This window comes from Mobula birostris, chromosome 16 (genome assembly GCF_030028105.1).
Source record: "Mobula birostris isolate sMobBir1 chromosome 16, sMobBir1.hap1, whole genome shotgun sequence".
Taxonomy (NCBI): Eukaryota; Metazoa; Chordata; class Chondrichthyes; order Myliobatiformes; family Myliobatidae; genus Mobula; species Mobula birostris.
In genome coordinates, this window is record NC_092385.1 from 18,820,595 (window position 1) to 18,848,201 (window position 27,607).

Sequence of the window (27,607 nt, forward strand, 5' to 3'; positions counted from 1 at the left end):
TCCAGAGCTGTGAGGTAATAATGCAGCTCTATAAAACTCTAGTTAGAGTACAATTATAATATTGCATTGTTTTGTTTGCCTCATTATAGGAAGGTTGTTGAAGCTTTAGAGCATGTGCAGAGGAGATTTACCTGTATGCTGCCTGGATTAGAGAGCATGCTCATCAGGATAGGTTGGGCAAGCTAGACCCTTTCTCCTTGGAGTAAAGGAGGATGAGAGGTGAATCGATAGAGGTGTACAGGGTAATAAGAGGCATGGTCAGACAATTTTTTTCTCAGTGGAAAAGCTGGTACCAGGGAAACGTAATTTTAAAGTGATTGGAGGAAAGAATAGGAGCGATATCAGAAATAAGTTTTTTTTTCACAACAAAGAGTGGTGAGTGTGTGGAACCAACGGTAATGGTACATTAGGGGCATTTAAGATATTCTTAGATATGCACATGGATGATAGAAAAATGGAGGGCTTTGTAGAAAGGAAGGGTTAGATTGATCATAGAGGAGGTTATTAAGTGACACAACATCATGGGCTGAATGGCTTGCACTGTGTCTTAGGGTTGTATGTTCAACTTACTCCCAACTCCATACATATCTCACTTAGTTAAAGTGACCCTTAATCATGTGGTGTACTGGATCCAAGGAAGAACAGAGTTTTGAAGCATTCATTTTGTTTGCTGATAATTGACGTTTGCAACCTCTGCATAGAATGACACGAAGGGGATTGATATTTCATCTGTTTATGTTTTGAAACAGAATATGAAGAGGAAGAGAAAAGTTTTATGGAGGTGCAGCCTTCTGAGGCGACGCAGACTCTGACATTTGATGACGTGGATCGCTGCAGAGGTATGCTTTTATCATCAGCAGTGTTTTGCTCTTGGAAAGAATACTGCAGCTGGAGAAACACTCCTGAGTTGCAGCTAGCAGCCAACGTAATGGCCATCATGGTCATTAGGAATTAAAATATACATGGAGGACGCAGGAAGGATATGTGTAAGACAAAATAGTTTTTAGAAGTTTCAACTATGAATGGAAAAATAACACACAAAAATGGATTTTTATTCCATTTTTATTATCGATTTCTCCCTCCAGTTTAAAAAAAAAATTCCTCTATTCCACACTCTGGCCTTTTACTTCTTCTCTCCTGCCCAGCACTTCCCCCGGGTTCCTCCTCCTCTTTCTCCGATGGTCCATTCGCTTCTCCTATCAGATTCCTTCTTCGCCAGCCCTTTATCTTTCCCACCCAACTAACCTCACCTATCATTTTCCAGCTAGTCTCCTTTTCCTCCCTCCCATCTTTTTATTCTGGCATCACACTTCTTTTCCAGTCCTGAAGAAGGATCTCGGCCCGAAACGTCAACTTTTTATTCATTTGCACAGATGCTGCCTGACCTGCTGAGTCCTCCAGCATTTTGTGTGTGTTCAATTGGAATATCATTTTGTCCTTCCATTGTGGGGAGCTCGATTTTTGTCAAGAGAACAGATTTTTCCCTGCACTCTTTCAATTTTATTGATACCTTTTCTGTGGAACTGCACACGATACTCCAAACTCAGCCTCACCAATATCTTATACAACTTCAACGTAACTTCCCGACTCCTGTACTCAGTACTCTGATTTATGAAGCCAATGCTCAAAAAGCTCTCTTTATGACTCTATCTTTGTGACCACATCTCTCTACAATTTCTTGCAGTGAGCAGTAGGAGCAGTTGCATACTGAGCTGTGATACATCTGGATAGGGTGCTCTATGAAAATTGGATATGTGGAATATGATGAAAAATCATTTTCAAATTTAATTTCAAGTTCATTGTCGTAGACGCATGTATATACACAGACTATAAATGCCATAAAATGAGCTTTTTACAGCAGCAGTACATTACATTACCAGCATAACTTAAATTGACATAACTTGCTTGACACAATAAAAATAATGACCTCAAGTGCTGGAAGAACTCAGCAAGTCAGGCACCATCTATGGAGGGAAATACATAGTTGATGCTTGAGACCCTTCATCAGGACTGGAAAGGTAGGTGGCAGATGTCATCGATAAGAATGTGGGGGAGGGGAAGGAGTACAAGCTGGCAGCTGATAGGGTGAGACCAGGTGAGGGGGAAGATGGGTGGGTGGGGGAGGGGACCCACCCATCTTCCCCCTCAGGTGGAAGAGGTGAAGAAAGGCTGGAGAAGAAGGAACATGATAGGAGAAGGCCATGGAAGAAAGGAAAGGAGGAGGGACACCGAAGGGAGGAGATAGGCAGGTGAGGAGAAGAGAAGGGGTGAGAGGGGAATCAGAATGGTGTCTAGAAAAAGAGAGGAGGCGGAGAAATTACTGGAAGTTAGAGAAATTGACGTTTGTGCCATCAGGTTGAAGGCTATTCAGATGGAATATGAGGTGTTGCTAGGGTTGCCAACTGTCCCGTATATTGGGCTAAATTGGTTTGTCCCATATGGGACCGCCCTTGTCCCATATTTCCCCCCGCTAAGGTAGAGCATTCCTATGAAATCTTTTGTGCCGAAATAGCGTAAAGCGAAGAAGCAATTACCATTAATTTATATGGGGAAAAGTTTGAGTGTTCCCAAACCCAAAAAATAACCTACCAAATCATACTAAAATAACACTAACATAATGGTAAAAGCAGGAATGATATGATAAATACACAGCCTATATAAAGTAGAAATAATGTATCTACAGTGTAGTTTCACTTAATAGAATCGGGAAGATTAAGCCAAAACTGATTTGTAGAAAAAAAGATCGGCACATCACGTATGCGCACACAAGTGCCCATGCAAGGCTTCATGGTCATGGTTGTCTTTCTCGGGTAAACACAAGTGTCCCGTATTTGAGTGCTACTTTTGTCCCTTATTTGGGAGTGAGAAAGTTGGCAACCCTAGGTATTGCTCTTCCAACCTGTGCGTGGCCATTTTGTGGCACTGAACAGGGCATGGAGCAACATGTCAGAATCAGAATGGGAAGTTGAAGTGAGTAGGTGGCCTCCAGGAAATCTGGCCTCTTGTGGCAGACAGAGAGAATGTGCATGATGAAGTCATCTCCCAATCTGTGACAGGTTTCGCTGATGTAGAGGATGCCACACCGGGAGCACGTGATATAGTAGATGACCCCAACAGAGGCTCAGATGAACTGTTGCCACACCTGGAGCGACTGACTGGGGCCCTGAGTGGTGGTTAGGGAGAAAGTGCAGGGGCAGGTGTGGCATTTGCTTCACATGCAGGGGTAAGTGCTGGAGGGAGATCAGTGGGAAGGACGTGTGGATAATAGGGTAATGTAAAGAGCAATCCCTGTAGAAAGTGGAGGGCGGGGTGGGGGGGTAAGAGGGACGGAAAGATGCTTAAGGTTTGGATGCATTTGTGGATGGCAGAAGTTCCAGAGAATGATATGCTGGATAGAAAGGCTCATAGGGTAATGGGTAATGACAAGGGGAAAGCTATCTCTGTTTTGGCAGCAGGAGGATGGGGTGAGGACAGATGTGCAGGAATATAGTTGTAGTGAGTTTGAGTGAGCACATGGTTGCAGAGTTCACAGGGGGAGAGCACTGAATTCCTGTCAAAGAGAAGATTTTAAACTTCTTCGGGGCAAGTGTAGCTTGTCGAGACTTCACAGTGGAGCAGCAAATCAGAAACAGAAGAGGTTCTGCAGATGCTGGAATCTCTTGTGTTTGTGATAATGACACTCGTGCAAAATGGGAGGAATAAAGAAATACAGTCCGATGTAGTGTTGGGCTCTTTTCAGCTCAGTTACAGAACCTGATGGTAGCTGGGACAAAGTTGTTGCTGAACCATGGTGTGGAGATCTTCAGGCTACAGTACCTCATTCCTGATGGCAGCATTGAGATGAGGGTATGGCCTGGATGGTGGGGTTCTCTGATCATGGATGCTGCCTTCCTGAGACATTGCCTATAGTAGATATCCTTGATAGTGGGTGGGGTGTAACTGCGATGTAGCTGGCCAAGTCCAACACTTTCTGTAGCCTCTTGCATTCCAGTCATTTGAGTTTCCATACCAGCCATGATGCATCCGGTCAGAATACTTTCCACAGAACCTCTGAGAAGCTTATCAGACTCCTTGATAACTTGCTGAGTCTCTTTAAACGTGTAAGAAAGTAGTGCTGGCATTCTGTCTTCATGGTTGCATCTATGTGCTGGCCCTAGGACATTAACACCCTGAGACGTTAACACCCAGGAACTTGGGGATGTAATGAGTACTTTGATGGACATAGAAAAAGGTTTAAGTCTCAGTGTTTTATGTTAAAACTGCACGTGTTAAGCAAGGGAAGTGTTTCATGGCATTGCTATCTATCACTTTATTTTGATGTGCTGTCTTCCACCCAATCCCTTCTTCTTGGCAGCTATACGCCATCTCCCCCCCAACTCACCAGTAATTGATGTTACGTACCCCGTAACTGGGTTGCCAAACCAGCAGAAATGGATCACTCAGTTGGAGTCTGGATTACTAGAACTAAGAAAGTTTTATTAAAGAAACAAGCAACACAGTAATCGAAAGGATAATAAATGCAACAGTTCAGCAATGATAAACACACATGTGCACAGAATTAAGATAACAAGATTAATCAAGCTCTATCGTTGTCTAGGGGTAAATGACCAGTTTCAAAGTGACATAAAGTCCAGTTCAATTTAGTTCAGTTCGCAGTAATCGTTGCCATGGCGATGGACAGTGGGGGGGTGGAGGAGAGAGAGCAAAACGAATGAATATTCAACACAGCTTTCACACACAGACCTTCGCAGTCAGCTGTCGGGCGAGTCCTTTGTGATGTCATCTGAGGTCACCGACCGTGACCCCTCCATTTCCAGATACGATCGTTTCTCTGCGCTGAACCTGGCACCCAGGCAAGGGCGGACACACACCAGGTTCCCGCCGATCGTGCCTTTCCACCCTGAGCATCTAAGGCTGATCCCGCGATCAGCCGTCCAAGAACTTCCCACCGACTTGTGAGAGGCGCACCGCTTCCAGGGTCTCGTTACCTTGGGTGTCGTGTGTCCTGCCTTAGCGAACCTGTCCCTTTTTATCCTCCTGCTGGGTTATCGCCTGTCCATCACTTCAAACAGTTCAGGGTTCAAAGGGGGAGCCGCTCTAGACAGCTCTCTCTCCTGTCCCTTCATTACACATCTCCAAATGCTGCTCCATTGTTTTCCTCAAACAACAGGAATTCTGCAGATGCTGGAAATTCAAGCAACACACATCAAAGTTGCTGGTGAACGCAGCAGGCCAGGCAGCATCTGTAGGAAGAGGTGCAGTCGACGTTTCAGGCCGAGACCCTTCGTCAGGACTAACTGAAGGAAAAGTGAGTAAGGGATTTGAAAGTTGGAGGGGGAGGGGGAGATCCAAAATGATAGGAGAAGACAGGAGGGGGAGGGATGGAGCCAAGGGCTAGACAGGTGATAGGCAAAAGGGGATACGAGAGGATCATGGGACAGGAGGTCCGGGAAGAAAGTCAAGGGGGTGAGGGGGACCCAGAGGATGGGCAAGAGGTATATTCAGAGGGACAGAGGGAGAAAAAGGAGAGTGAGAGAAAGAATGTGTGCATAAAAATAAGTAACAGATGGGGTACGAGGGGGAGGTGGGGCCTTAGCGGAAGTTAGAGAAGTCGATGTTCATGCCGTCAGGTTGGAGGCTACCCAGACGGAATATAAGGTGTTGTTCCTCCAACCTGAGTGTGGCTTCATCTTTAGAGTAGAGGAGGCCGTGGATAGACATGTCAGAATGGGAATGGGATGTGGAATTAAAATGTGTTAAAATTAAAATGTGGAATTAAAATAAAGCAGGATCTCCCAGTGGCCCCCGATGTGGCCTTTTATATATGGGCAAGACCCGACGCAGACTGGGAGACCGCTTTGCTGAACATCTACGCTCTGTCCGCCAGAGAAAGCAGGATCTCCCAGTGGCCACACATTTTAATTCCACATCCCATTCCCATTCTGACATGTCTATCCACGGCCTCCTCTACTCTAAAGATGAAGCCACACTCAGGTTGGAGGAACAACACCTTATATTCCGTCTGGGTAGCCTCCAACCTGATGGCATGAACATCGACTTCTCTAACTTCCGCTAAGGCCCCACCTCCCCCTCGTACCCCATCTGTTACTTATTTTTATGCACACATTCTTTCTCTCACTCTCCTTTTTCTCCCTCTGTCCCTTTGAATATACCTCTTGCCCATCCTCTGGGTCCCCCCCACCCCCTTGACTTTCTTCCCGGACCTCCTGTCCCATGATCCTCTCGTATCCCCTTTTGCCAATCACCTGTCCAGCTCTTGGCTCCATCCCTCCCCCTCCTGTCTTCTCCTATCATTTTGGATCTCCCCCTCCCCCTCCAACTTTCAAATCCCTTACTCACTCTTCCTTCAGTTAGTCCTGACGAAGGGTCTCGGCCTGAAACGTCGACTGCACCTCTTCCTACAGATGCTGCCTGGCCTGCTGCGTTCACCAGCAACTTTGATGTGTGTTGCTTGGTCCATTGTTTTCCTCATCTCTCTCTCTTGAAGACAGGTGGCAGACCAACTGCTGATCACACAGGACAGCTAACATCTTATCTATGTGTATTCTTGTCACATTGAACATTCAGAAATGTAACTAATATAACAGAAACACACAAACCAAATTTTACGTGCTTGCAAGTGTGGAAGATTTCAGGAAAGGACGACTATTTTATTATCTCATCTGTTGAGAATGGTTCAGTGGACAGTTAAACAAGCATTCTCTTTCCCATGTTTGGTGTAAACATCATTTTTGTGTTGTTCATCTGCCACTACTTCAACTGGCAGTCGTGGTGTGTAAAAGGCGAGTTCTTTGATATATAAAGGTCTCCAGCTAAACTTAAAAGTGTTATGACCCACTACTAGTGCCAAACACGCCCAGTAGATGTTAAGAAAGTCTAACTTTGATTATCCTGTTGGGCAAGTAACCATAATCTCCATGCTCACTCTTTTTTAATTTTTGACCTGTCTAATTGATAAGGAATGTCCCTCCCAGTAATTGTGCACTGCCTGAAATCTGGATCTTGTTGTTTAGCAGTGACCCACCATTGATTCCTCTCGAGATCAGATGACAGAGTCATTTGTTTCTAGACATGCTGAGCTTCATATCCATTCCAGAGTCTCCATGACAAACTGAGGCCTTAACTTAAAATCAGGGCTTAAACTTGCATAAGATATCTTGAAAATGTCCAGAAATACTAATTTATATTCTCACATATTTGTTCCCAGTGAGAAACCACCCACCCATGCGTACAGCTATCGTTGAAGTGTGTCATAGATTTGACCTAGAACATAGAGCAGTACAGCATAGGAACAGGCCCTTTGACCTACAGTGCTGAGTCAAACCAATTAAATTGGTAATCAAGTGGCTAACTACTATAATGCCCTCTGCCTACATAATGTCCATATCCTTCCATTTTCCTCACATTCATGTGCCTATCTCTTAAAAGTCTCTATTGTATCTGCCTCTACCACCAACCCAGGCAGAAGAAAGTTTTCCTAATAGAACTTCCTTCTCCTAGCAGAAGAACGTTTTCCTTTGAGTAATTCTGATGATGGTTGTAGTTTATGAAGGTGGGTCTGACCTATTGTTAAAATGAAGCTTCTTTATCACAGATGCCAGTCCATGCATGCATTACTGCAATCAAGTTGGGAAGGATATTATTTGCTCCTGTTTCTCTGGTTACAGACTGATGACAGATCAGACCTCGTGTGAAGGTAACTTGTACGTTTGCTGTTTGCAAAATGTAAAACAGAGATAGATGACTTTAGTTAATTTGATGTCAAATTTCCCTGGAATTCTACGAGTGCAATGAATATCCATAGTCAAATTTTATTAAAAGCATATTTACAAAACAAAATGAATTATCTTAAGTACCAATTCATGATGTCTGCGAGACCACTAGATATGTGCAATGAAGTTAGTCAATGAGAAACATGTAATTAATGTCGCTTGTGTATTTTTGCTTTTGGAATAGGTGGTTTATGAATGACTGGGGCTTTAAACAGTCGATAAGGCCTTTAGCTAATGTCCACTCAAGTATCTGCTCTTCAGTAATTATGAGGCTGTCCAGAATTTCTGCAAGGGTTGTCCCAATCTTTTGCCCTGGACTAAACGGCAGGAAATGATTGTGATAGTGGATGGAATTCCCAACAAGATTATTACGGACAGTACAGAGGTAGCCAGGGTTGTGATGTTTTCAGTTAGGTTTACCCATCAAATTAAAATAGCAATCACATTAGCTGAAGTTCCACATAATCACTTTCCTTTGTCCCACTGGCCATTTGATATCTCAGGTGGCTGCCCCATCAGCCATTTACTGCCCCACCCCTCCTTCTCCACCAAAATGGCCATCTTTGACAATCAATGGTACAGCAGTCCCAAAGCTGCTGAGTTGCAATGTTAAGAGTTCCCTCCATGTTAGCTGACTAGGCAGCTTAGTTCATGAATCTACTGTGCAAAGTAGAACTTGGTCCAATCAAACTGATGCAGCTCTTGGGAAATGTGGCTCCATTCCATGATTTTGCATGCTGGAAGTTTACTCACCTTTAATGTTGGCATCTTCTTTGGTGGATGCTCCAAAGGTAGACTATGTATTAGAAAGAATGACTATGACAGTACCTTCTTTGTAATCATTTAAACGTGTTTAATTTTGATTAATGTTTCTTTGATGATTTGTAATACAGATGTGAATGAGTGTGTACTGGGCACACACAACTGTTCAAGAGGAGAGTCCTGTGAGAATACTCAAGGGTCATTCCAGTGCATCCCAATAATAACTTGTGAGAATGGCTTTGTCGCAAATGCATTCAACAAGTGTGTTGGTAAGACCACAAGTCCCTTCTTTTGTTTATCCTGCTATTGAAGTGTCTTCTCTTCAGTAATTACCAGGCTGTCTGGAACTTCTGCAGGGGTTATCCCAATCCTCTACTGTAGACTAAGTGGCTGTAAATTACTGTGATAATGGATAGAATTCCCAACAACACATTATGTTAGGCAGTGCAGAGATAATGAGTTTGTTTCCTTCTAGGTCTAATTACCCCGTGCTACAACAGTGATTACATTTTAGTGAATGTGAAACATCTGAAAGGGCCTGAGGTTGTTCTAGTTGTTGTGTGAATGGCTTGTTGTGGTATCTTGGCCGCTCCTGTTCCTTTTCAGCTGTTAGCTCTGACAAGAGATCACAAGATAGCATGATCAGTAACAGATGACAGATCCTAGTGTCTTGTGTCTCCAGATCAGGAACTCAAAACAGCTCCCGTGACAGCTCTGAGGGTCAGTAAGATCACGGGTGACCCTGGGCCTCATCACTTTCCCACTTGAACCATTCATCCTGATTCCCTCTCTGTTCAAAAATCAGTTGATTTGAGCCTTAAGTGTACAGCCATGCTGAGATAGAAATTTCTGAAGATTTATAACCCTGAGAAGGAGATTATATCCTTGTGTATTTAGTATTTCAGTAATATTTCAATCAGAATCAGGTTTATTATCACCGGCATGTGTGTCGTGAAATTTGTTAACTTAGCAGCAGCAGTTCAATGCAATACATAATATAGAAGGAAAAAGAATAACAATAATAAATAAATTACAGTTTACGTATATTGACTAGATTAAACATCATGCAAAACACAAAAATAATATATATAAAAGAAGTGAGATAGTGTTCATGGGTTCAATGTCCATTTAGGAATCGGACGACAGAGGGGAAGAAACTAGTCCTGAATCGTTGAGTGTGTGCCTTCAGGCTTCTGTACCTCCTACCAGTGAGAAAAGGTCTTTAATAATGGACGCTGCCTTTCTGAGACACCGCTCTTTGAAGATGTCCTGGCTACTTTGTAGGCTAGTATCCAAGATGGAGCTGACCAGATTTACAACCCTCTGCAGCTTCTTTCGGTCCTGTGCAGTAGCCCCTCCCATACCAGACAGTGATGCAGCCTGTCAGAATGCTCTCCAGTGTACATCTATAGAAGTTTTTGACTGCATTTGTTGACATACCAAATCTCTTCAAACTCCTAATGAAGTATAGATCGCTGTCAATATATGTATTTGAGTAATCATCTTGTGTTTGTGTGTGTGTGTGTATATATATGTGTGTGTGTGTGTGTGTGTGTGTGTATATATATGTGTGTGTGTGTGTGTATATATATATATATATATATATACACACACGATGATTACTCATATAGATAGACTAAATATTCTTGCTACCACATGATACATGCACACCTCGTTTACAGTAAACCTGAAGTTAGACCCGCATTCTCGGACTCCCGAGTCTTCCTTTGAATTTGTTTAAAGGTTTTGAACTTACAAACCTTAACAATCCTCATCTGTTTCCCAAATACCTTTCTCCTTATCCTGAATTTTCACCACCTACTGCTGCACTCAGCCTGTGCTAATTAAGGATGCTGTATTAAGCTTTCCTTAGTTTCTTTAGCCACTGGCAGTGTTATAGTTTAGAACATAGAGCAGTACAGCACAGCACAGGTCCTTCGGTGACCTTTTAACCTAGTCCAATATGAATCTAATGCTTCTTTCCCGCATAGCCCTCCATTTTTCTTTCATCCATGTGCCTATCAAAGAATCTCGTAAATGTCCCTAATGCATCTGCCACTACCACCCACCACTCCTGTGTAAAACAAAAAAACTATCTTAAACAACCCCCTCCTATGCTTTCCTCCAATCACCTTAAAATCATCCCTTCTTGTATTAGCCATTTCCTCCCTAGGTTAAAGGCACTGGCTGTCCACTCTATCAGTGTCTCCTGTACACATCCATCAAGTCACCTCTCAGACCCCTTGGCTCCGAAGAGAAAAGACCTTTCTCGCTTCATTTTCCTGAAGACTGGAGATTGCTTTGATACTTTTACTGGCAAGCTCTGTTTCTCAATCCAGCTAAAGGACTTGTAGTCTCCATTTTTGGACTCTAGCATCAGAAACATTTTACCCTGATAACCTCTTCACATTAATCCTTTGGGCATTTTAAGCTTGTGAAACCTGGTATTGCTGTGTATGACCTAATGTAAGACCTACTACAGATAATGGTTTAAGTGCCTCAGTGTCCTATCGACTGAGAATACTTTACACGGCTTAATGCTCAGTCTCCTCCAGATAATATTTGACCCGCATGGTTTTCTCATGGTATTCCCAGAGGTCCAGCTGTCCTTAACCTCACTGCCACGGTTATCTCAGAAAACCACGGAATCCATGAGCAGCAACTGGGACTGATTTGACAGACCTTGGGCTCTAGGCACCAGCCATCAGGTCACTGGTTAATGGCTCGGAGTTGCTTGCTAATTTCTCTAATGATTGGAGACATTGAGAATTAATTCCAAAAGGTTTAAATACATTTAAAAAATAATAACTGTTAGAAATTGTCCTGACAAAGGGTCTCGGCCTGAAACGTCAACTGTATCTCTTCCTAGAGATGCTGCCTGGCATGCTGCATTCACCAGCAACTTTAATGTGTGTTGTTAGATAAAATTCAACTGGGTTTCTTCCCACATTCCATAGAGGTATGGTTAATAGGTTAATTGGTCACAATTCATAGAGGTATGGTTAATTGGTCACATATCATAGAGGTGTGGTTAAAAGGTTAATTGGTCATATTCCACAGAGGTGTGGTTAATAGGTTAATTGGTCACATTTCATAGAGGTGTGGTTAATAAGTTAATTGGTCACATTTCATAGAGATGTGGTTAATATGTTAAGTGGTTACATTCCATAGAGGTGTGGTTAGTAAATTAAGTGGTCACAGGGGTGTAATTGGGCTGTGCAGGCTTGTGTGTGCTGTATCCCTAAATAATAGTGCAGGTTAAAATGTGACAGTTACAGAAAAAGTACAGGTAATCAATAAGGTGCAAGATCACGTTGGAGTAGGTTGTGAGGTCAAGAGTCCATCTTATTGTGCTGGGATCCATTTAGTATTCTTGGTGCCTTTTCAGTTTATTTTGATGACACCTTTTACATGAGACCTTAGTTAGACCCTACTTGGAGGACTGTGTTCAGTTCTGGTCACCTCATTACAGGAAGGATGTGGGTGTTATAGAGAGAGAGCATAGAGGAGATTTACAAGGATGTTGCCTGGATTGGGGAGCATGTCTTATGAGAATAGGTTGAGTGAACTTGGCCTTTTCTCCTTGGAGTGATGGAGGATGAGGGGTGACCTGATAGAGATGTATAAGATGATGAGAGGGATTGATCATGTGGACAGCCAGAGGCTTTTACCCAGGGCTGAAATGGCTAATGTGAGGGGGCACAGTTTTAAGGTGGGTGGAAGTAGGTATGAGGGGGATGTCAGAGGTAAGTTTTTTTTTTACACAGAGAGTGCTGGGTGCGTGGAACGCACTGCCAGCAAAGGTAGTAAAGGCAGATACAATAGAGTCTTTTAAGAGACTCTTAGATGGGTACAGGGAACTTAGAAAAATAGAGAGCTATGCAGTAGGGAAATTCTAGGCAGTTTCTGGAGTAGGTTACGTGGTTCCACAGCATTGTGGGCTGAAGGACCTGAAGCATGCTGTGGACTTATATTTTTCTACGTTATGTTTCTATACCACTGAAATGATTTACGTTGTGCTGGCTACTCCAGCCAGGGAGCTGAGGTGCTGGATACTCAGTGCTTCTTGCCCTCAGCTCCATTGTTGTACTCCATCTCTGGTCCCAATGCTGATCCTGCCACACTGGAATGGGAGATTTGAGTGCTGGTGTCAGACACCCCCACTGGTCCATTTATTTCTGACTCCCACGTTGCAGGAGGAAGCCAATGAGCTGACCTCCACACTGTACCTGTTGTTGGTGATGGAATCATTGGCTGCTCAGCTGTACAATCCATCCCATATCATCTACTCCTAATAAAATTTTGCACGATGGAACATTATGCCTTCCCCCGACAATGTTTTATCATGTCTGATACAATGTGAAGTCCCTCATCTGCTCTTCTTTCTTTCTATGATAAGCATTTCAGTGAATGGTATGACTAAACAACTTAAAATTATAACATAATGAATGTATAATGATTGTTTTTGAACTCAGTTATTCAATCCTTTTCCTACAAAGCTTAATTAAAAAGATTGACTAATCAGTCAACTTGTATTATACTTATGAGACCACAGAATTTATCTCTGAATCAATTGGCAAGTGCAGTGGCCATTTAAATACATTTGAAGAGCTTCATGCATGTTTCACTGATAAATATTTACTTGCAGAATTGATTGACCACAAGGGGGAGACTCTTAAAGAGAGATTGGATAGGCTGGGTTTATTCTTAATGAATGTAGAAGGCCGAGGGGGATGACTTGATAAAGTTTTATTAAATTATGAGAGGCATAGATAGGATAGAAGTAGAGATTTTTTTTCCCCAGTGCAGGGAGTCCTGAGCCAGGCTTAACGAGAATTTAAAACATTGCTGAGGGACAGGTTTTTCCACACCGAGCATGAGGGACATATGGAAAGAGCTGCCAGAGGAGGTGGTAGGGGCTGATACAGTTACAACAGTTTTAAGATGTTTTTTGATAGGATGAGTGCAGAGCAGGGGCTCCCAATCTTTTTTAAGCCATGGAGCAAGGGTCCTATGTTGGGAATGAGTAGAGGAATGTTGATAAGTGTACTGGTGCTAGGCAACATAGTCAAGGAAGGCCAAAAGAGTCCATCGCTGTGTTGTATGTTTCTATGGGTTAATTTAACTACAAGTAAAGGAATTTGTATTATTTGTATTGATTATAAACATGCTAAAATTACTCTAATAATTGTACAAAAATAAAGGTAAAGCTTATGACCTTGATCACATATAGATTGAACTGCAGCCTATTAGTAAAGTGCATGACTATCTCCTCACAAGTACTTCTGTAAAAGAATGAATTTCTAACATTGCTGTAACTCCCGGTTGATTAATACCAGATGGGGTTCAGAAATGCCGACCATATGCAGAACAAGGACCAATGATTCATTATTTCACCCATTACTAAACAGGAATCAAATGTATTTGGAACTTGAGTAAGGAACTGAGACGCTGTGTGTGGCTTTTGCCGATTCGAGTTTTGGATTTACATTTTGCAGTAGAAGCAGTATTCTGTGGGCTTATACTCGGTACAGGAAAATGTTTTAACTGGGTTGCCAATGAGATGCATTGACTTCATTTATAGGAGTTGAGAGTTTCTCCGAGTTACGGTCCCTGTGGTGAAATGGCTGCATCCACACGGGTACGGAAATCACAGTACTCTGGCCACCCATCTGGTTTTAATCAATCTGGCATTGCAGCAGATTCCTTCACAAAGGAACTGTGAAGGGGTTCATTTGCCTCTGCATTTTAAATTCATCTCAGCTGAGTTCAGCAACAGCAAGCTACAATTTTTTTTTGTTTTGTGTTCCTTAAGCAAGCCATGCTGCAATGAAGTAACTAATTCTGTGGTTGTTTCAGCAGCAGGATGAGAAACTTGTGCTCCATTATTAGCTTATTGTTCTATGAAATAACTTGCAGCTTTCTGTGTAACACAAGGTCGGTTAAAAATAACAAATTAATCATAACAGAAAGCATTTTCAGAAACATGCATTTGTTATCAGCCACGTAGAAAATTGGGACCCACGCTTCTTCATTTCACAGATTACTGGACAAGAATTAGACACTTGACTGTGATAGGTAAACATGTCAATATTAACCTTTTTGGTTTTGCCCGCTTGTGTTTCAAACAAAAGACCAGTGATTGAATATTTATTTCCTTCCATGTTATATTTTCTGCCTTCCTTTGTCAGACGAGCACTAATGTTTAACACTGTAACCTAATCAACAGTCTGCATACCCTCAAGCTCATTATCATTGGATTATTTGAGGTTGCTCTGTAAACAGCCCGAAGGGATCTTAATACCAGATGGCTGCTTACTGGGTCCATTCTGACTGATGCATTCTTCACATTCACACATATATTCATTTAAAAACGTTACATTCCTTCCTTATCTCTGCCTGGTTATTTTTGACTGAATCTAATATGTAAGTTAGAGCAACTGCTTGGGCGTTCCTTCCAGGTGCATGCACACAAAAATAACATGCGCGTGTTCTGAGGCACAACAGGCATCGTGTGGAACCAAAGCACAAGGTGAATACACGTGCAAAAGAAATTTTAACTCCATAAGACATAGGAGCAGAATTAGGCCATTTGGCCCATCAAGTTTGCTCTGTCATTTTATCATGGCTGATCATTTTCCGTCTCAGCCCCAGTCTCCTGCCTTCTCCCCGTAACCCTTCATGTCCTGACTAATCAAGAATCTATCAGTCTCTGCCTTAAATATACCCATGACTTGGCCTCCACAGCCACCTGCGGCAATGAATTCCACAGATTCACCACTTTCTGTTTAAAAAAATAAAATATAAAAATATTATAACGTAATAATTATGATATAAAGTCAATATCATGGAGATGTAGCACCATAAATGGAACTCTAGGCAGACTGTTTCCTAGAAATTGGATGAGCAAATTTATTTCTGGCATTTTTTTTAGCTGAAAGTTGCCCATAATGTCTGATTTTGGCTACATTCTCACACACCGTCCTGACTGTTGTGAATTTGGACCTGTCACTTCGATTCGCCTTAACACTGAGATTGTTTCTTCTATTGCATCATGTGTTTGAAATGCTGTCATTAAAATGCATCATTATTTACATAGCTAGAAATTGTATGAGATGGTCACTACTGTACTTTTGATCCGAAAATCTAAAAGAACAGTTGTTGCCGGAAATCTGAATTAAAAATAGAAAATACCAGAAAATCTCAGTAGGTCAGGTAACATCAATGTACAGAGACACAGAGGTAATGTTAAATGTTGTCCAGTCTTTTGTGGGCGCTGCCTGTTCTGAGTGTGTCTATCATTCACTGATTACAGCACAAGTTCATCATGGTGAAGATATTTCTGAATCAATAGATAAATAAATTTTGACTGCTCTCCCACCTAGAAAGTTTCATCTCTTCTCATATGTTAGATAATTCAAAACACTAGGAAACAGTTTATCAAGTTTACCAGTCAGCCAAAAATATAATTCCCATACTAACCCTTAATCCATTGCCCAGAACAACACATTTTTTAAAACCAAAGTTTCCAAATCGTGAAATGTTCACTTTATTCTCATGGGCTTTTGGAAATCTCTGCGAGAAATTGCATGGGAGTGGCAGATCCGTTCTTGCAGATGGCAATAGTTTGTTCAAGTCATCTTTCGTTCTTAACAAACTTGCAAGCACTGAAAGACATTTAGTACTCACACCATGAATTATTCTGCACCGTTCTGTTTAAGTTATTTAATTCCATAATATTTAGGACAATATCATCAGGATTGAGTGAGGATTCCAGGAAATGCAGTGACCATCTGTTTTCCCACACTGTAGACTAGCTCTCTTTTGAATAACAAATACAAGGAAATCAGCAGATTCTGGAAATCCAATGCAACACACACAGCTTTCAGCGGGAACTCAGCAGGCCAGGCAGCATTCACGGAAAAGAGCGAACAGTTGATGTTTTGGGCTGAGACCATTCATCTGGACCTTCATGATTGCTAGTATCTGCAAATTTTACAACGCACACTGTCGGAGCAGTGCTGCCAGGATAATCAAGGACACGATCCACCCAGCCAACACACTTTTTGTCCCACTTCCCTCCGGGAGAAGACTCAGGAGCTTGAAGACTTGTACGGCCAGATTTGGGAACGGCTTCTTTCCAACTGTGATAAGACTGCCGAACGGATCTGGGTCGTACCCTCCAAATATCCGGACCTGCCTCTCGGTTTTTTTGCACTACCTTACTTCCATTTTTCTATTTTCTATTTATGATTTATAATTTAAATTTTTAATACTTACTATCGATTTGTACTCCAGGGAGCGGGAAGCACAGAATCAAATATCGCTGTGATGATTGTACGTTCTAGTATCAATTGTTTGGCGACAACAAAGTATAAAGTATTTTCTCTCGATTCTGCTGAGTTCCTCCAGAATTTTGTGTGTGTCCATTTTGAATAATTTCCACGTTGGATTTTAAGAATTCTGTTTAGGATTTGTGGATTCAGTAACAAAAGCGGAGAAATCTGCAGATACTGAACAAGTCAGCAGCATCTGTGGAGAAAGAAACCGAGTTATCATACTTTGGAATAGATTTCAATAATATATTTATATGAAATGTCAAAATTTTTCTTTCGGAGTTCCAGTATCTTGTTTTTGTGGCTTTGATACATATTTTGTACATAATTTCAGCATATCAGGACATACTTCTGATTGGCGAGTTTCACATTTGTTTCTCATTGATTTATGTGGCAGATTTAAAATTCAATATCTTGACAATGTGATAACAATATACTATAATGTTTTTCTGCAGATATCAATGAGTGTTTAACTGACTCCCAGACGTGCAGTTTTGGAGAAATATGTATAAATACAATGGGATCCTTTAAATGTCAGAAGATGATTACTTGTGGACCAGGCTTTGAGAAAATGGACGATTATTGTCAAGGTTTGAAATATATACGAAGTACTTTAATACTCGATTTTCTTGATCTGTGACTTTACATATTCTTTCCAAATACATATTCCCTATTGTTGGTACTGCATGAACTATTAATCCTGAATCCTGGATGAAATTATCCAGATTAATCCTAATAAATAATAACCTTAAACTGGATTTGAATTGAGTTAAAGGTTATTATCTTCCTACCATATTTACTGGGGACCAGAAGCAAGAAGTACTAATCACCTGAGTATTGTAATGCCCATGCCCATGACTAGTTTGATGATTACATTATTTGATTGAGTTGACTAAAGCTATGGCTGCTAGACTGGGCTTGCAGTTTCTGGTTTTCTCTGTGATAGCCTTCATAGGAATAGTCTCTACACTCTAGTTCATCCGAGCAAGTCCTATCTTAATCATTGAGGACGTCCATCCTCTCTGGTGCAGTCTCTCACTGGCATTCTTCCAACTCCAATAAAAAGAACAGATCTAGCAGCTCAAAGATGGGTAGTTCTGAGGGGGTGTGACCTTTTGCCACAATCTTATTTACATGTTTCTTCGCCTCTTTTTAACCTAGGTACCAAGTGCATCATTCACATAAGCCCCATACTGAGAGCCTCACCAGCACACTTTCATTCACTCCCTGGGACATCAGATGAAGGCTGAATATAGTAGGCACCACTGAGCTTCCTGGCCCTAAGATATCTCCGCTCTAACTCCAGATCTAGCCCCACAGCCAGCTAATACATCCCAGATCACCTGCAATACTGATGTTTCCCGAATAATATGTTTAGTGTGTCCTCTCCACAAAAAGGCAGAGTAATTCCAGCCCTGCTGTCCCTATCAAACAAATGCCAATAATCATCTAAGTGATGGAATCTTGCCAAAACGGACTATGCAGGAGATGCTCGGGGACCTGAAATCTGTTAGGGCATTATGAAAATATGAAATAGAAAACAGAAAAGGTTGGAGGTACTTAGCAGGACTAGCAGCATCTGTGGAGTGAGAAACAGAGTTAGCATATCACATTGAGGACTTCTCATCATATATGAAGATAATACTACAATGACTGTAGGCTGATTTTCTCAAGGGTCTTGGGTCCAGACTGCACAGGAATTTTATTTGTATTTTCCTGAATGTCTGTCTTCTTCCAGGCAGTTAGTAACCTGAATGTTAGTATTGCCTATCAGATCCTGAATTAAGAATCTGGTGGGAGAAACTTCCCTGTGAAGGATTTAAGCAAAATTCCAGCTTGGTCCTTATTGACTCCACAGGATCTTGACTGAGATAAATACCTGAGCCTGGTGGAAGTTTCAGCCGATGGTCAGTGGTGATAAAACCAGAATTGTTGGGAATGGGGGTCCCTGAGATTTTAACTGCTTCCTGCTACATTTCTGCTCCATGGGAGAAGTTAGAATTCTTCCCATGTGATAACAAGGTTTTGCCTAATTTCCCAGGGTTATCCCCTTGGCAGCTTGGGACTGACATAATGGTGGGCACTTAAGTTTATTGAAATTAACTGTAAAAATAAAGAGATATGTGTGAGCTTTTCAGCCTAAGCTCATGCAGGAACATTGTGCTGTATGTCATCAAGCATAATATAATATTTAATGCAGCAGCAAAGTAATGTTGCAGAGTATTAAATTCCCTAGTTTGGTCACCTATATTCCATACTCCATAATCAACAGTCAGCCGGAAACATGTTTAATGATTTTACTTAAACCAGTATCCCAATTCTACTGGCAGTAATTACCCTAACAAGATGCCCTGTAGTCACATTTACCTTCAAAATAGGATGCTTGCTCCTCCTTGTGGTTGGATAGCCTAACTACAAAACCAATTGACAATTGGCAGACAGGAGAAAATCTGCAGATGTTGGAAGTCCAAACTGTGCACACAAAATGCTGGAGGAACTCAGCAGGCAGGCGGCATCAATGGGAAAGAATACACTTGACGTTTTGGGCTGAAACCCTTCAGCAGGATTGGTGCCCCTGCTGGAGGGTTTCAGCCCAAAACGTCGACCGTAGTCTTTTCCACAGATGCTCCCTGGCCTGCTGAGTCCCTCCAATATTTTGTGTGTGTTGACAATTGACAGAGCTGGAATAGGATTAGGTCATTGTTCTGTGGCGTAGGGCTGAGGGTGGTGGTCATAACTGATGATCCTCACAAAAGTCTGCTACCTATAACATAGTCAATTTGATTACTATGCTTAAAATTGCAAAGTTCCCTATATTTGCTAGAGGTAGAAATGTATAATAGGGAAAATATCAACCAGCTAATATAGATTGCCTATGAATATGGAAGATAGTAAATGAACTCAAGTCCGAAGAACTTTTAGCTGTAAAAATCCATCGTGATTCTGTGCTTTTTCTGAAGAAGGTAAATTGTCTCTGAGCTACTTTCAGTGCTTGTGTAAAGCCATGCTCTGCTAGGAGTGAGTAATTCTGCAGCTCGTATCCCTCCGCCTGATGAATTAGATAATATGGAGTGCTTCTCTTCGTGGTCAGCGTGCCGCGGAGCAGTGGATGCTGATGCTCTCTTTTACCATTTTCAGATATCAATGAATGTGAGCGAGGCAATCATAACTGCGCAGTCAATTACGAATGTCAGAACACTCCAGGGTCATTTCGTTGTCTTTCAAAAGTGCAGTGCCCTGAGGGATTTCTGCAGGACTCACAAGGGAACTGCCATGGTAATTGACTTTCTAACAACAGCTTTTAAAAGGAATATTATGAAAAAAAAATGAGATTAATGAAATATTGAATCAATGCTTATATCAAGGCATTGTGCATCTATATAGGTCGTTAACATAAATCCCGGAGCACAGGGTTCTGCTGACCCTCTGTGTACAATTTCTGAATCTGTGCTTTCTTAAAAAATTGAATTGGGAAATTACACTGAAGCAGGACAGAGGAGAGCTGTTTATTCTCATGACCTCATAGGACTCTTTCTCTTCAGATTTTTAGCTTGGTGAATAAATGCTTCTGGAATTCTTTCTTGCAGAATATTTACTCATCTTGTTTTAATTTTTAAAAGCTCAATACTGTACTTTAATTGAATGGAAAGGTTACGCACATCTCCACTGTTCTTCCTAGGTGTAGGATTTAATATCAGATAATCCTTTCACAAAAATTATATTTTTAAAACCCATATTTGATTGGGAAACAAATTCTTCAAAGCAATAGTAGTATGCCATCTTACTGAGGCGTAGCGCTCTGGAAATTGACTTACTGTATGTCTCTTGCTCCGATAAATTTGTCAATGAAAAGGCTGAAACATTCAGAATATGTACAAGCCTTTGTAGCTGATTTTAGGCCTAGTTTGACAATGGAGGACTTTGCCTACTATGTTTGGGTGGATTATTCTTTTTTTTTTCAATCTTTTTATTAATTTCAACATCATAAACATTACAAAAATAAGTACAGAGCAATTTGGATTATATTGATAATAATTAGTTTATACAAGTATAAACTTAAATAGCGCATACTTAATAAGCCTCCCAAAATCTCACAAAATTACCAATAAAATATAAAAAAACATACGTGAAAATACAAAAATATAAAAGAAAAAAAAATCCCATTAGAAAAAAAAACTAATCTCAGAAATCTAAAGAGAAAAAAAAGAAAAAGAATGGGCTATTATGATATCTCAGATAAAACCAATAGTGTCACTACTTCCGCTCCTCTCCCCGTATATTGAAGTAACAAAATAGAATTGGAAAGGGTCAGATTACATCATGTGAAAATATTGAATAAATGGTCTCCAAATCTCATCAAATTTAATAGATGGGTCATAAATGACACTTCCAATTTTTTATAAGTTTAAACAAGACATAGTTTGAGAAAACCAATGAAATGCATTTGGAGGATTAATCTCTTTCCAATTCAATAGTATAGCCATTAGAGTAACAAAAGCAATCATCCGACAAGCTGAGGAGGTCAGATGACGTTGTTCTATCATTGGTAAACCAAAGATGGCAGTAATATGATGAGGATGTAGATCAATATAAAAAACAGTTGAAATAATATCAAATATATTGTCTCAATATTTCTTTAATAAAGGGCATGACCAAAACAAAAGAGTTTATGAAGCTATCTCGGAATGACATCTATCACATACAGGGGATTATTCTTACTAATAGCACATGCTTGCCATGAAAACGTGTGCAATTACTTCAGAAAGATGATGAAAGCTCAAAGTTTAAAACAAATTCTGAAATTATTTTTAGAGCATAGAAAAAAACATTACTATTATTAATGAAAGGAAATCTGAGTTAATCAGTTAAATCTTCTAGTCAAATTCTGAGCAATGTTATGCATATTTTCATTTCACAACAGCGGGCTACTTTCGTTCTGTGTTTGGTCGGGAGGGTGGGCATTCAGCATGTGTTGACTTGGAGGGAAGGATCGTGTATTTGGCTATTCTATTCAAGGTGCAGAAAGTGATGCGGTTTAACAAGCCTGTTTGGGTTGAGTTGTTCTCCAATCTTGGCAATTCACTTGCAAATGTTTCATCACCATACGAGGAGACGTCATCAGTGTGCTGTTAATTGTGGTGTGTCCTCCGAATGCTTGGTCTTTATATACATATCAGTCAGCTGATTGCACCCCATTTTGGAAACTCAGTTGTGAAGTGGGAAGGAAATCTCATCACTGATTGGTTGTGTGGTGAACTTTGTGCGTTGTGGTCTCAAATTTTGCCCGTGTTGGCTCATAAATAGGATCGAGGTTTACGTGTTTGTTTACAGAATTGATCGAGGAAAACCACACTTCTAGGAATTTTCTTGCATCCTGCATGTTTGGTTGCGCCATAACTTTCACTGATGCCCAGTCCATTTGCCAAGATCGGAGAATGACTTAACCCAACTTACCAACCACCGGAGCTACACTTTTTCTGAATTATTTGTAACAAGTCTACTTTCCATTGTCTGGGTGGCTTTCTGTCAGGCTGTACTTTGATGCATAAAGTAGGAAACAGTTGTGTTGATCTGCTGTGAGTAGGTCATCGACTGCTAAAAAAAAATCCATAGTTGTTGTTCATGCAGAGTTCTTGAGAGTTTTGATGCCTTTTTTTCAGGCACTTTCTGAATCATAACATTCCCTCAGCATCAGTTGGTACTTGTGGAGAAAAAGGATTTGGCCAAATATCTGTTTTTAATTGCATGCTAATACTTTTGAATGAAATGTGTAGCAGGTGAAGCTACATTATGCCTTTAACTATTTACTTCATTCATGCTGTGAAGCTTTTAACCATCAGAAACGCACATGCATGATCGCAGCTAGATTCTACCGCATTAAATAGCAGGCAGACCATGGAGTAACTCACATATTTTGTCCATTTATACAACTTTGCTGAAATAATAATAACTAATATGAGGTATGTCCACTTTTTTACACATGTATTACATCTACTTTTCCAAAAATAATCAAAATTTTGGAGAGAACTTAATTGTCAGTGGGCCGAGAAGTTCTATTGTTTGGCAGAACATTTATGTGTATGAGATTATGTCAGAGTTTAAAACTACATATTTTCTATAATGAATACAAGAATGTAAACACTAGAGTAAAGGTCTTAGTGTTAAGCATATGAATGCTGTCCTGTTGAGTTGGACGTCATATGAAATAGAATTTTGTTTTGGCAGATATTTGAAAAAAGATTATTTGTTGGCTTGCCACTCATTGACAATGGATTTTAAACCATAATGTCTTGTACTGCATTGCCCAGCCTGGAGAATAGCACTTACAATGTAGTTATTGACTTTGATGGCTTCATTCTTAGCATTAGCGCTCAATGATAAATTGTGTTATGTGATCTAGAGCGATGAAACTAAAATAAAACCAAAACTTAAATAAAAACACTATCAGGGATGACAGCAGAACAGCAGTGGCTGGACTTACTGGGAGCAACTCTGAAGGTGCAGGATAAATACATGTGCATCCCAAAGATTCTACAAGAAAGATGAAGCCACTGTGGCTGACAAGGGAAGTCAAAGACAGCATGAAAACAAAAGTGAGGGCATATATTATAGCAAAAAATAGTGGGAAGCTAGAGGATTGAGAAGCTTTTACGAACCTACAGAAGACAACTAAAAAAGCAATAAGGAGAAAAAAGATGAAATATGAATGTTAAGCTAGCTAATAAAATAAAAGAGGATACCAAAGCTTTTCAGATATACTGTATAAAGAGTAAAGGAGAGACCACTGGAAAATGATGCTGGAGACTTGGTAATGGGGACAAAGAAATGGCAGATGAACTTAGTAAGTATTTAGTGTCAGTCATCACTGTGCAAAGCACCAGCAGTATGCCAGAAATTTGAGCGTATTGGGGCTCAGAAGTTAGTGTAGTTGCAATTACTGAGAAGATGCTTGGGAAGGTGAAATTTCTGAAAGCAGATAGGTCACCTGGACCAGATGGACTACAACCCAGGGTTCTGAAAGATGTAGCTGAAGTGAATGTGGAAGCTTTAGTAATGATCTTTCAAGAATCACTAGATTCTACAATGCTCCCAGGTGATGGAAAAATTGCAAATGTCATACCACTCATTAAGAAGTGAGGGAGGCAAAAGACAGGAAATTATAGGCCAGTTATCTTGACTTCAGAGGTTGGGAAGATGTTGGAGTCCCTTATTAAGAATGAGGTTTTGGATACTTGGAAGCACATGATCAAATAGGCTGAAGTCAGCATGCTTTCATTAAAGGGAAACCTTGCCTGACAAATTTGTTGGAATTCATTGATGAAATAACAGGCAGGATAGACAAAGAACAGTCAGTGGATGATGCTTATTTAGATTTTCAGAAGGCCTTTGACAAGGTTCTGCACATGAAGCTGCTAAAAAGATAAGAGCACATAGTATTACAGGAAAGGTACTAGCATGGATAGAAAATTGACTGACTGACCTGGAGACAAAGAGTGGGAATAAAGGGGACCCTCTCTGTTTGGCTGCTGGTGTTCCGCAGGGTTCAGGGTTGGGACTGCTTCTCTTCATGTGGTATGTCAAAGATTTGGATGACAGAATTGACACCTTTGTGGCCAAGTTTGCAGGTGATACAAAGATAGGTAGAAGGGAAAGTAATGTCAAGGAAGCAGGGAGTCTAAAGATCAGGAGAATGAGCAAAGAAGTGGAATATAGTGTAGGGAAGTAAATGGTCCTGTGCTTTGGAGGACGGTATAAAGGCATAGACTATTTTCTAAAGGGGAGGAAATTCAGAAATCTGAAGTGCAAAGGAACTTGTGAGTCCTCATGCAATATTCTCTAAAAGTTAACTTGCAGGTTAAGTCAGTGGTAAGGAAAGCAAATGCAATGTTAGCATTACTTCAAGAGGACTAGAATATGAAAACAAGGACATAATGCTGATCAGGTATTGTTCAGACAACATTTGGTATTGTGAGCGGTTTTGTGCCCCTTATCTAAGATTGTCTAGAGCAGAGGTTTCCAATCTGGCGTCCATTAATGATATCTCTGTTAACGATAGGGGTCCATGGCATAAAAAAGGTTGGGAAACCCTGTTCTAGCAGAAATTCATGAAAATGATCCTGTGAATGAAAGGTTTAACATACGAGGAGTGTTTGATGGCTCTGAGCCTACACTCACTAGTTTAGAGGAATAAGGGGTGATCTCATTGAAACCTATTGAATATTGAAAGGCCCAGATAGATTGGATATGGAGGGGATGGTGCCTAGATTGGGGGAGTTTAGGACCAGAGGGCACAGAAGGACATCTCTTTACAAAAGAGAAGAGGAGGAATTTCTATAGCCAGGGGGTGGCAAATTAGTGAATTGCCACAGATGGCTGTGGAGGCCAAGTCATTGGGTATAGTTAAAGTGGAGGTTAATAGATTCTTGATTAGTAAGCTTGTCAAGAGTATGGGGAGAAGGCAGAAGAATGCGGTTGAAAGGGATAGCAAATCAGCCATGATGGAATGGTGGAGTAGACTCGTTGGGTTGAATGGCCTAATTCTGCTCCTATGGGCTTATGGTCCTATTATAAAGTTATAGCAAATCGGAAACCAAATGACCATGCAGATATCAATTTGTAAGAAAAGCAAAATTTAAATTTGCTGTTAGAAATGTATTATAATGAAATCAGTTTTACAACAGCTGATATTTGAACATCTATTGAGAGTCTGCTCAACCTTTCACTAAACGATTTTAAGGTTAGTGAACTCATTTTTGTATTCGAGGGGTAAGTAATTTAGGACAAAAAGATTAATTTTTTTAATGAATTTTCATTTTAGACATTAATGAATGCACTACACTAACTCAGGCTTGTAAGCCTGGGTTCAAATGCATTAACACCGTTGGGTCTTACACCTGCCAAAGAAATTTCATCACTTGTGGAAGGGGATACCATGCTAGTACTGATGGTTCTCAGTGCATTGGTAAGAACATTTTATGATACTATGAATCTAAATAGTCGCTATTTCAATTTTACATTTTAGGTATAAAAAATCTTTTTTCTCATATCACTGAAATGTGTAGACAAACTGCTTTATAAATTTGAACATGCATTTTACTGCTGCTCTGGGAGGAGGGTTGGTAGTGCAATTAGTGTTTCCACTTTAGTGAACCCTGTAATCCTTTGTTTGCACAGACATTGATGAATGCCAGAATGGAGTGCATCGCTGTGGTGAAGGACAGGTCTGTCAGAACATACCTGGGAGCTATCGCTGTGATTGTAAAAGTGGCTATCAGTACAATTCCCTGAGCAGAACATGCACTGGTATGTAAATTATCACTGTTAACATTTAATTTTTTTTAACAAATACAAATGTACGAAGATAATTCAATTTTCATAACACTATGCATGATTTTCACACATTCTTGTTATAAATAGCTGTCATTTGGAATGGTAATAATTTCTCACCCCCTATTGTTGAAGAAATTTCCACAAGGCCCCATCTAAAGCCTGCAATTAGGAATCATGAATTGCAGGAGGTATTTCTGAAAGGAAATAAAATGAACCTTGTAGGTTCTGCTGTTGGCCGCTCTTGGCAGAGTGCCAGCACTGCAGTGTAACATAGTAGGGAAAACATTTAATAACAGAAAGCTTCAGCAGTTTGGCCAGTTCGAGTGCAGCGCCAGCTTTTGTATAAACTGTTCACATGGATGCTGATGATCTATTCCTAATAGAGCACAATAAATAAGTGTGTTGGTGTTGGCTTATAATACCACATGTTAGCAATGTGATATGATAACTTGGCTCTGTGCTGGGACACAGGAGAATGATTGAGCTTCAGTACATGAATCAATTCAATGCATTGCCGGAACTTCTGCTCTTGTATCTGACAGCTGTATATATAGATGAGATGATGGTGGGGTACCTGTTTCAACTCCATTATCTCCATCCTACTCGTGCAGTGTGTTTTCCTCTCCCAAGACTCCACTTCTACTCATTATGCACATCACTAATCAAAATCTGGTTATAGGCAAATGCAGGTGGACAACCATTTTAAAATTTAGAAAAGGCAATGGCGTTAAGAATCTTGAAGTCATCTTTTGGCTGGGGTTGGCAATGGAAGTCGTGTCCTAGCTGTCTAGATACGCAAACCAATGCAGTACAGTATGGAGAGCAAGCTGTTGCCCATGTAGGAATCTCCTCCTCTCCATGCAGCTGATGAACCCAAAGGAACGGCAGCAGCTGATACAGTTTGGCACTAGGAGTTGGCAGTCAGCATTGACCTCAACATAGGAGTGCCTTTGGGACTCCAGCTCAAGATTTTTCCTCGGGGTTTACTCCCAAAGCCTTCCTCATGATTGGGTATAACTGCAAGGCAGTGGAGGTTTGAGATCAGAGTTTTCCTTCTAGATGAGCTGCCAACCTGGCTGACGAGCCCCATCTGCCCGAAGCGACTGGTTTTAAGGCGCCAGTATCCCACCTATGCCCCTGCACCTGCAGGAGAAAAGGTTTCGCTGGACTTTGTAGCTAAGCCACAAATGAATGCCAAGATCGGAACTTGGTTGCATTGGGACCTTATCCCTACTGTCACCACAAGCCATAGCAACCTTAAGGAACTAGGTTTTAAGAATTATTCTTTGATATATTTAAGAGTGATTCAATAGTTAATTATGTTTGATGAAGTTTAATACAATGAATAATATTTTATATTAGGTCACTTCCTTTGAGGTAATTTGA

General features: G+C 40.8%; 1 protein-coding gene across 4 annotated transcripts in view; it reads left to right on the forward strand.

Annotated features, from left to right (window-relative positions):
* Positions 1-27,607, forward strand: part of fbln2 (fibulin 2) — a 254,081-nt gene that overhangs the window by 166,547 nt on the left and 59,927 nt on the right. For all 4 annotated transcript variants that reach the window (XM_072280371.1, XM_072280369.1, XM_072280372.1 and 1 more), the window contains 7 exons: positions 750-839; positions 7,616-7,717; positions 8,687-8,824; positions 17,347-17,481; positions 20,030-20,167; positions 25,710-25,853; positions 26,066-26,194. In XM_072280371.1, coding sequence (XP_072136472.1) covers positions 750-839; positions 7,616-7,717; positions 8,687-8,824; positions 17,347-17,481; positions 20,030-20,167; positions 25,710-25,853; positions 26,066-26,194 — 876 coding nt within the window. The remainder of the gene's footprint in view (positions 1-749; positions 840-7,615; positions 7,718-8,686; positions 8,825-17,346; positions 17,482-20,029; positions 20,168-25,709; positions 25,854-26,065; positions 26,195-27,607) is intronic.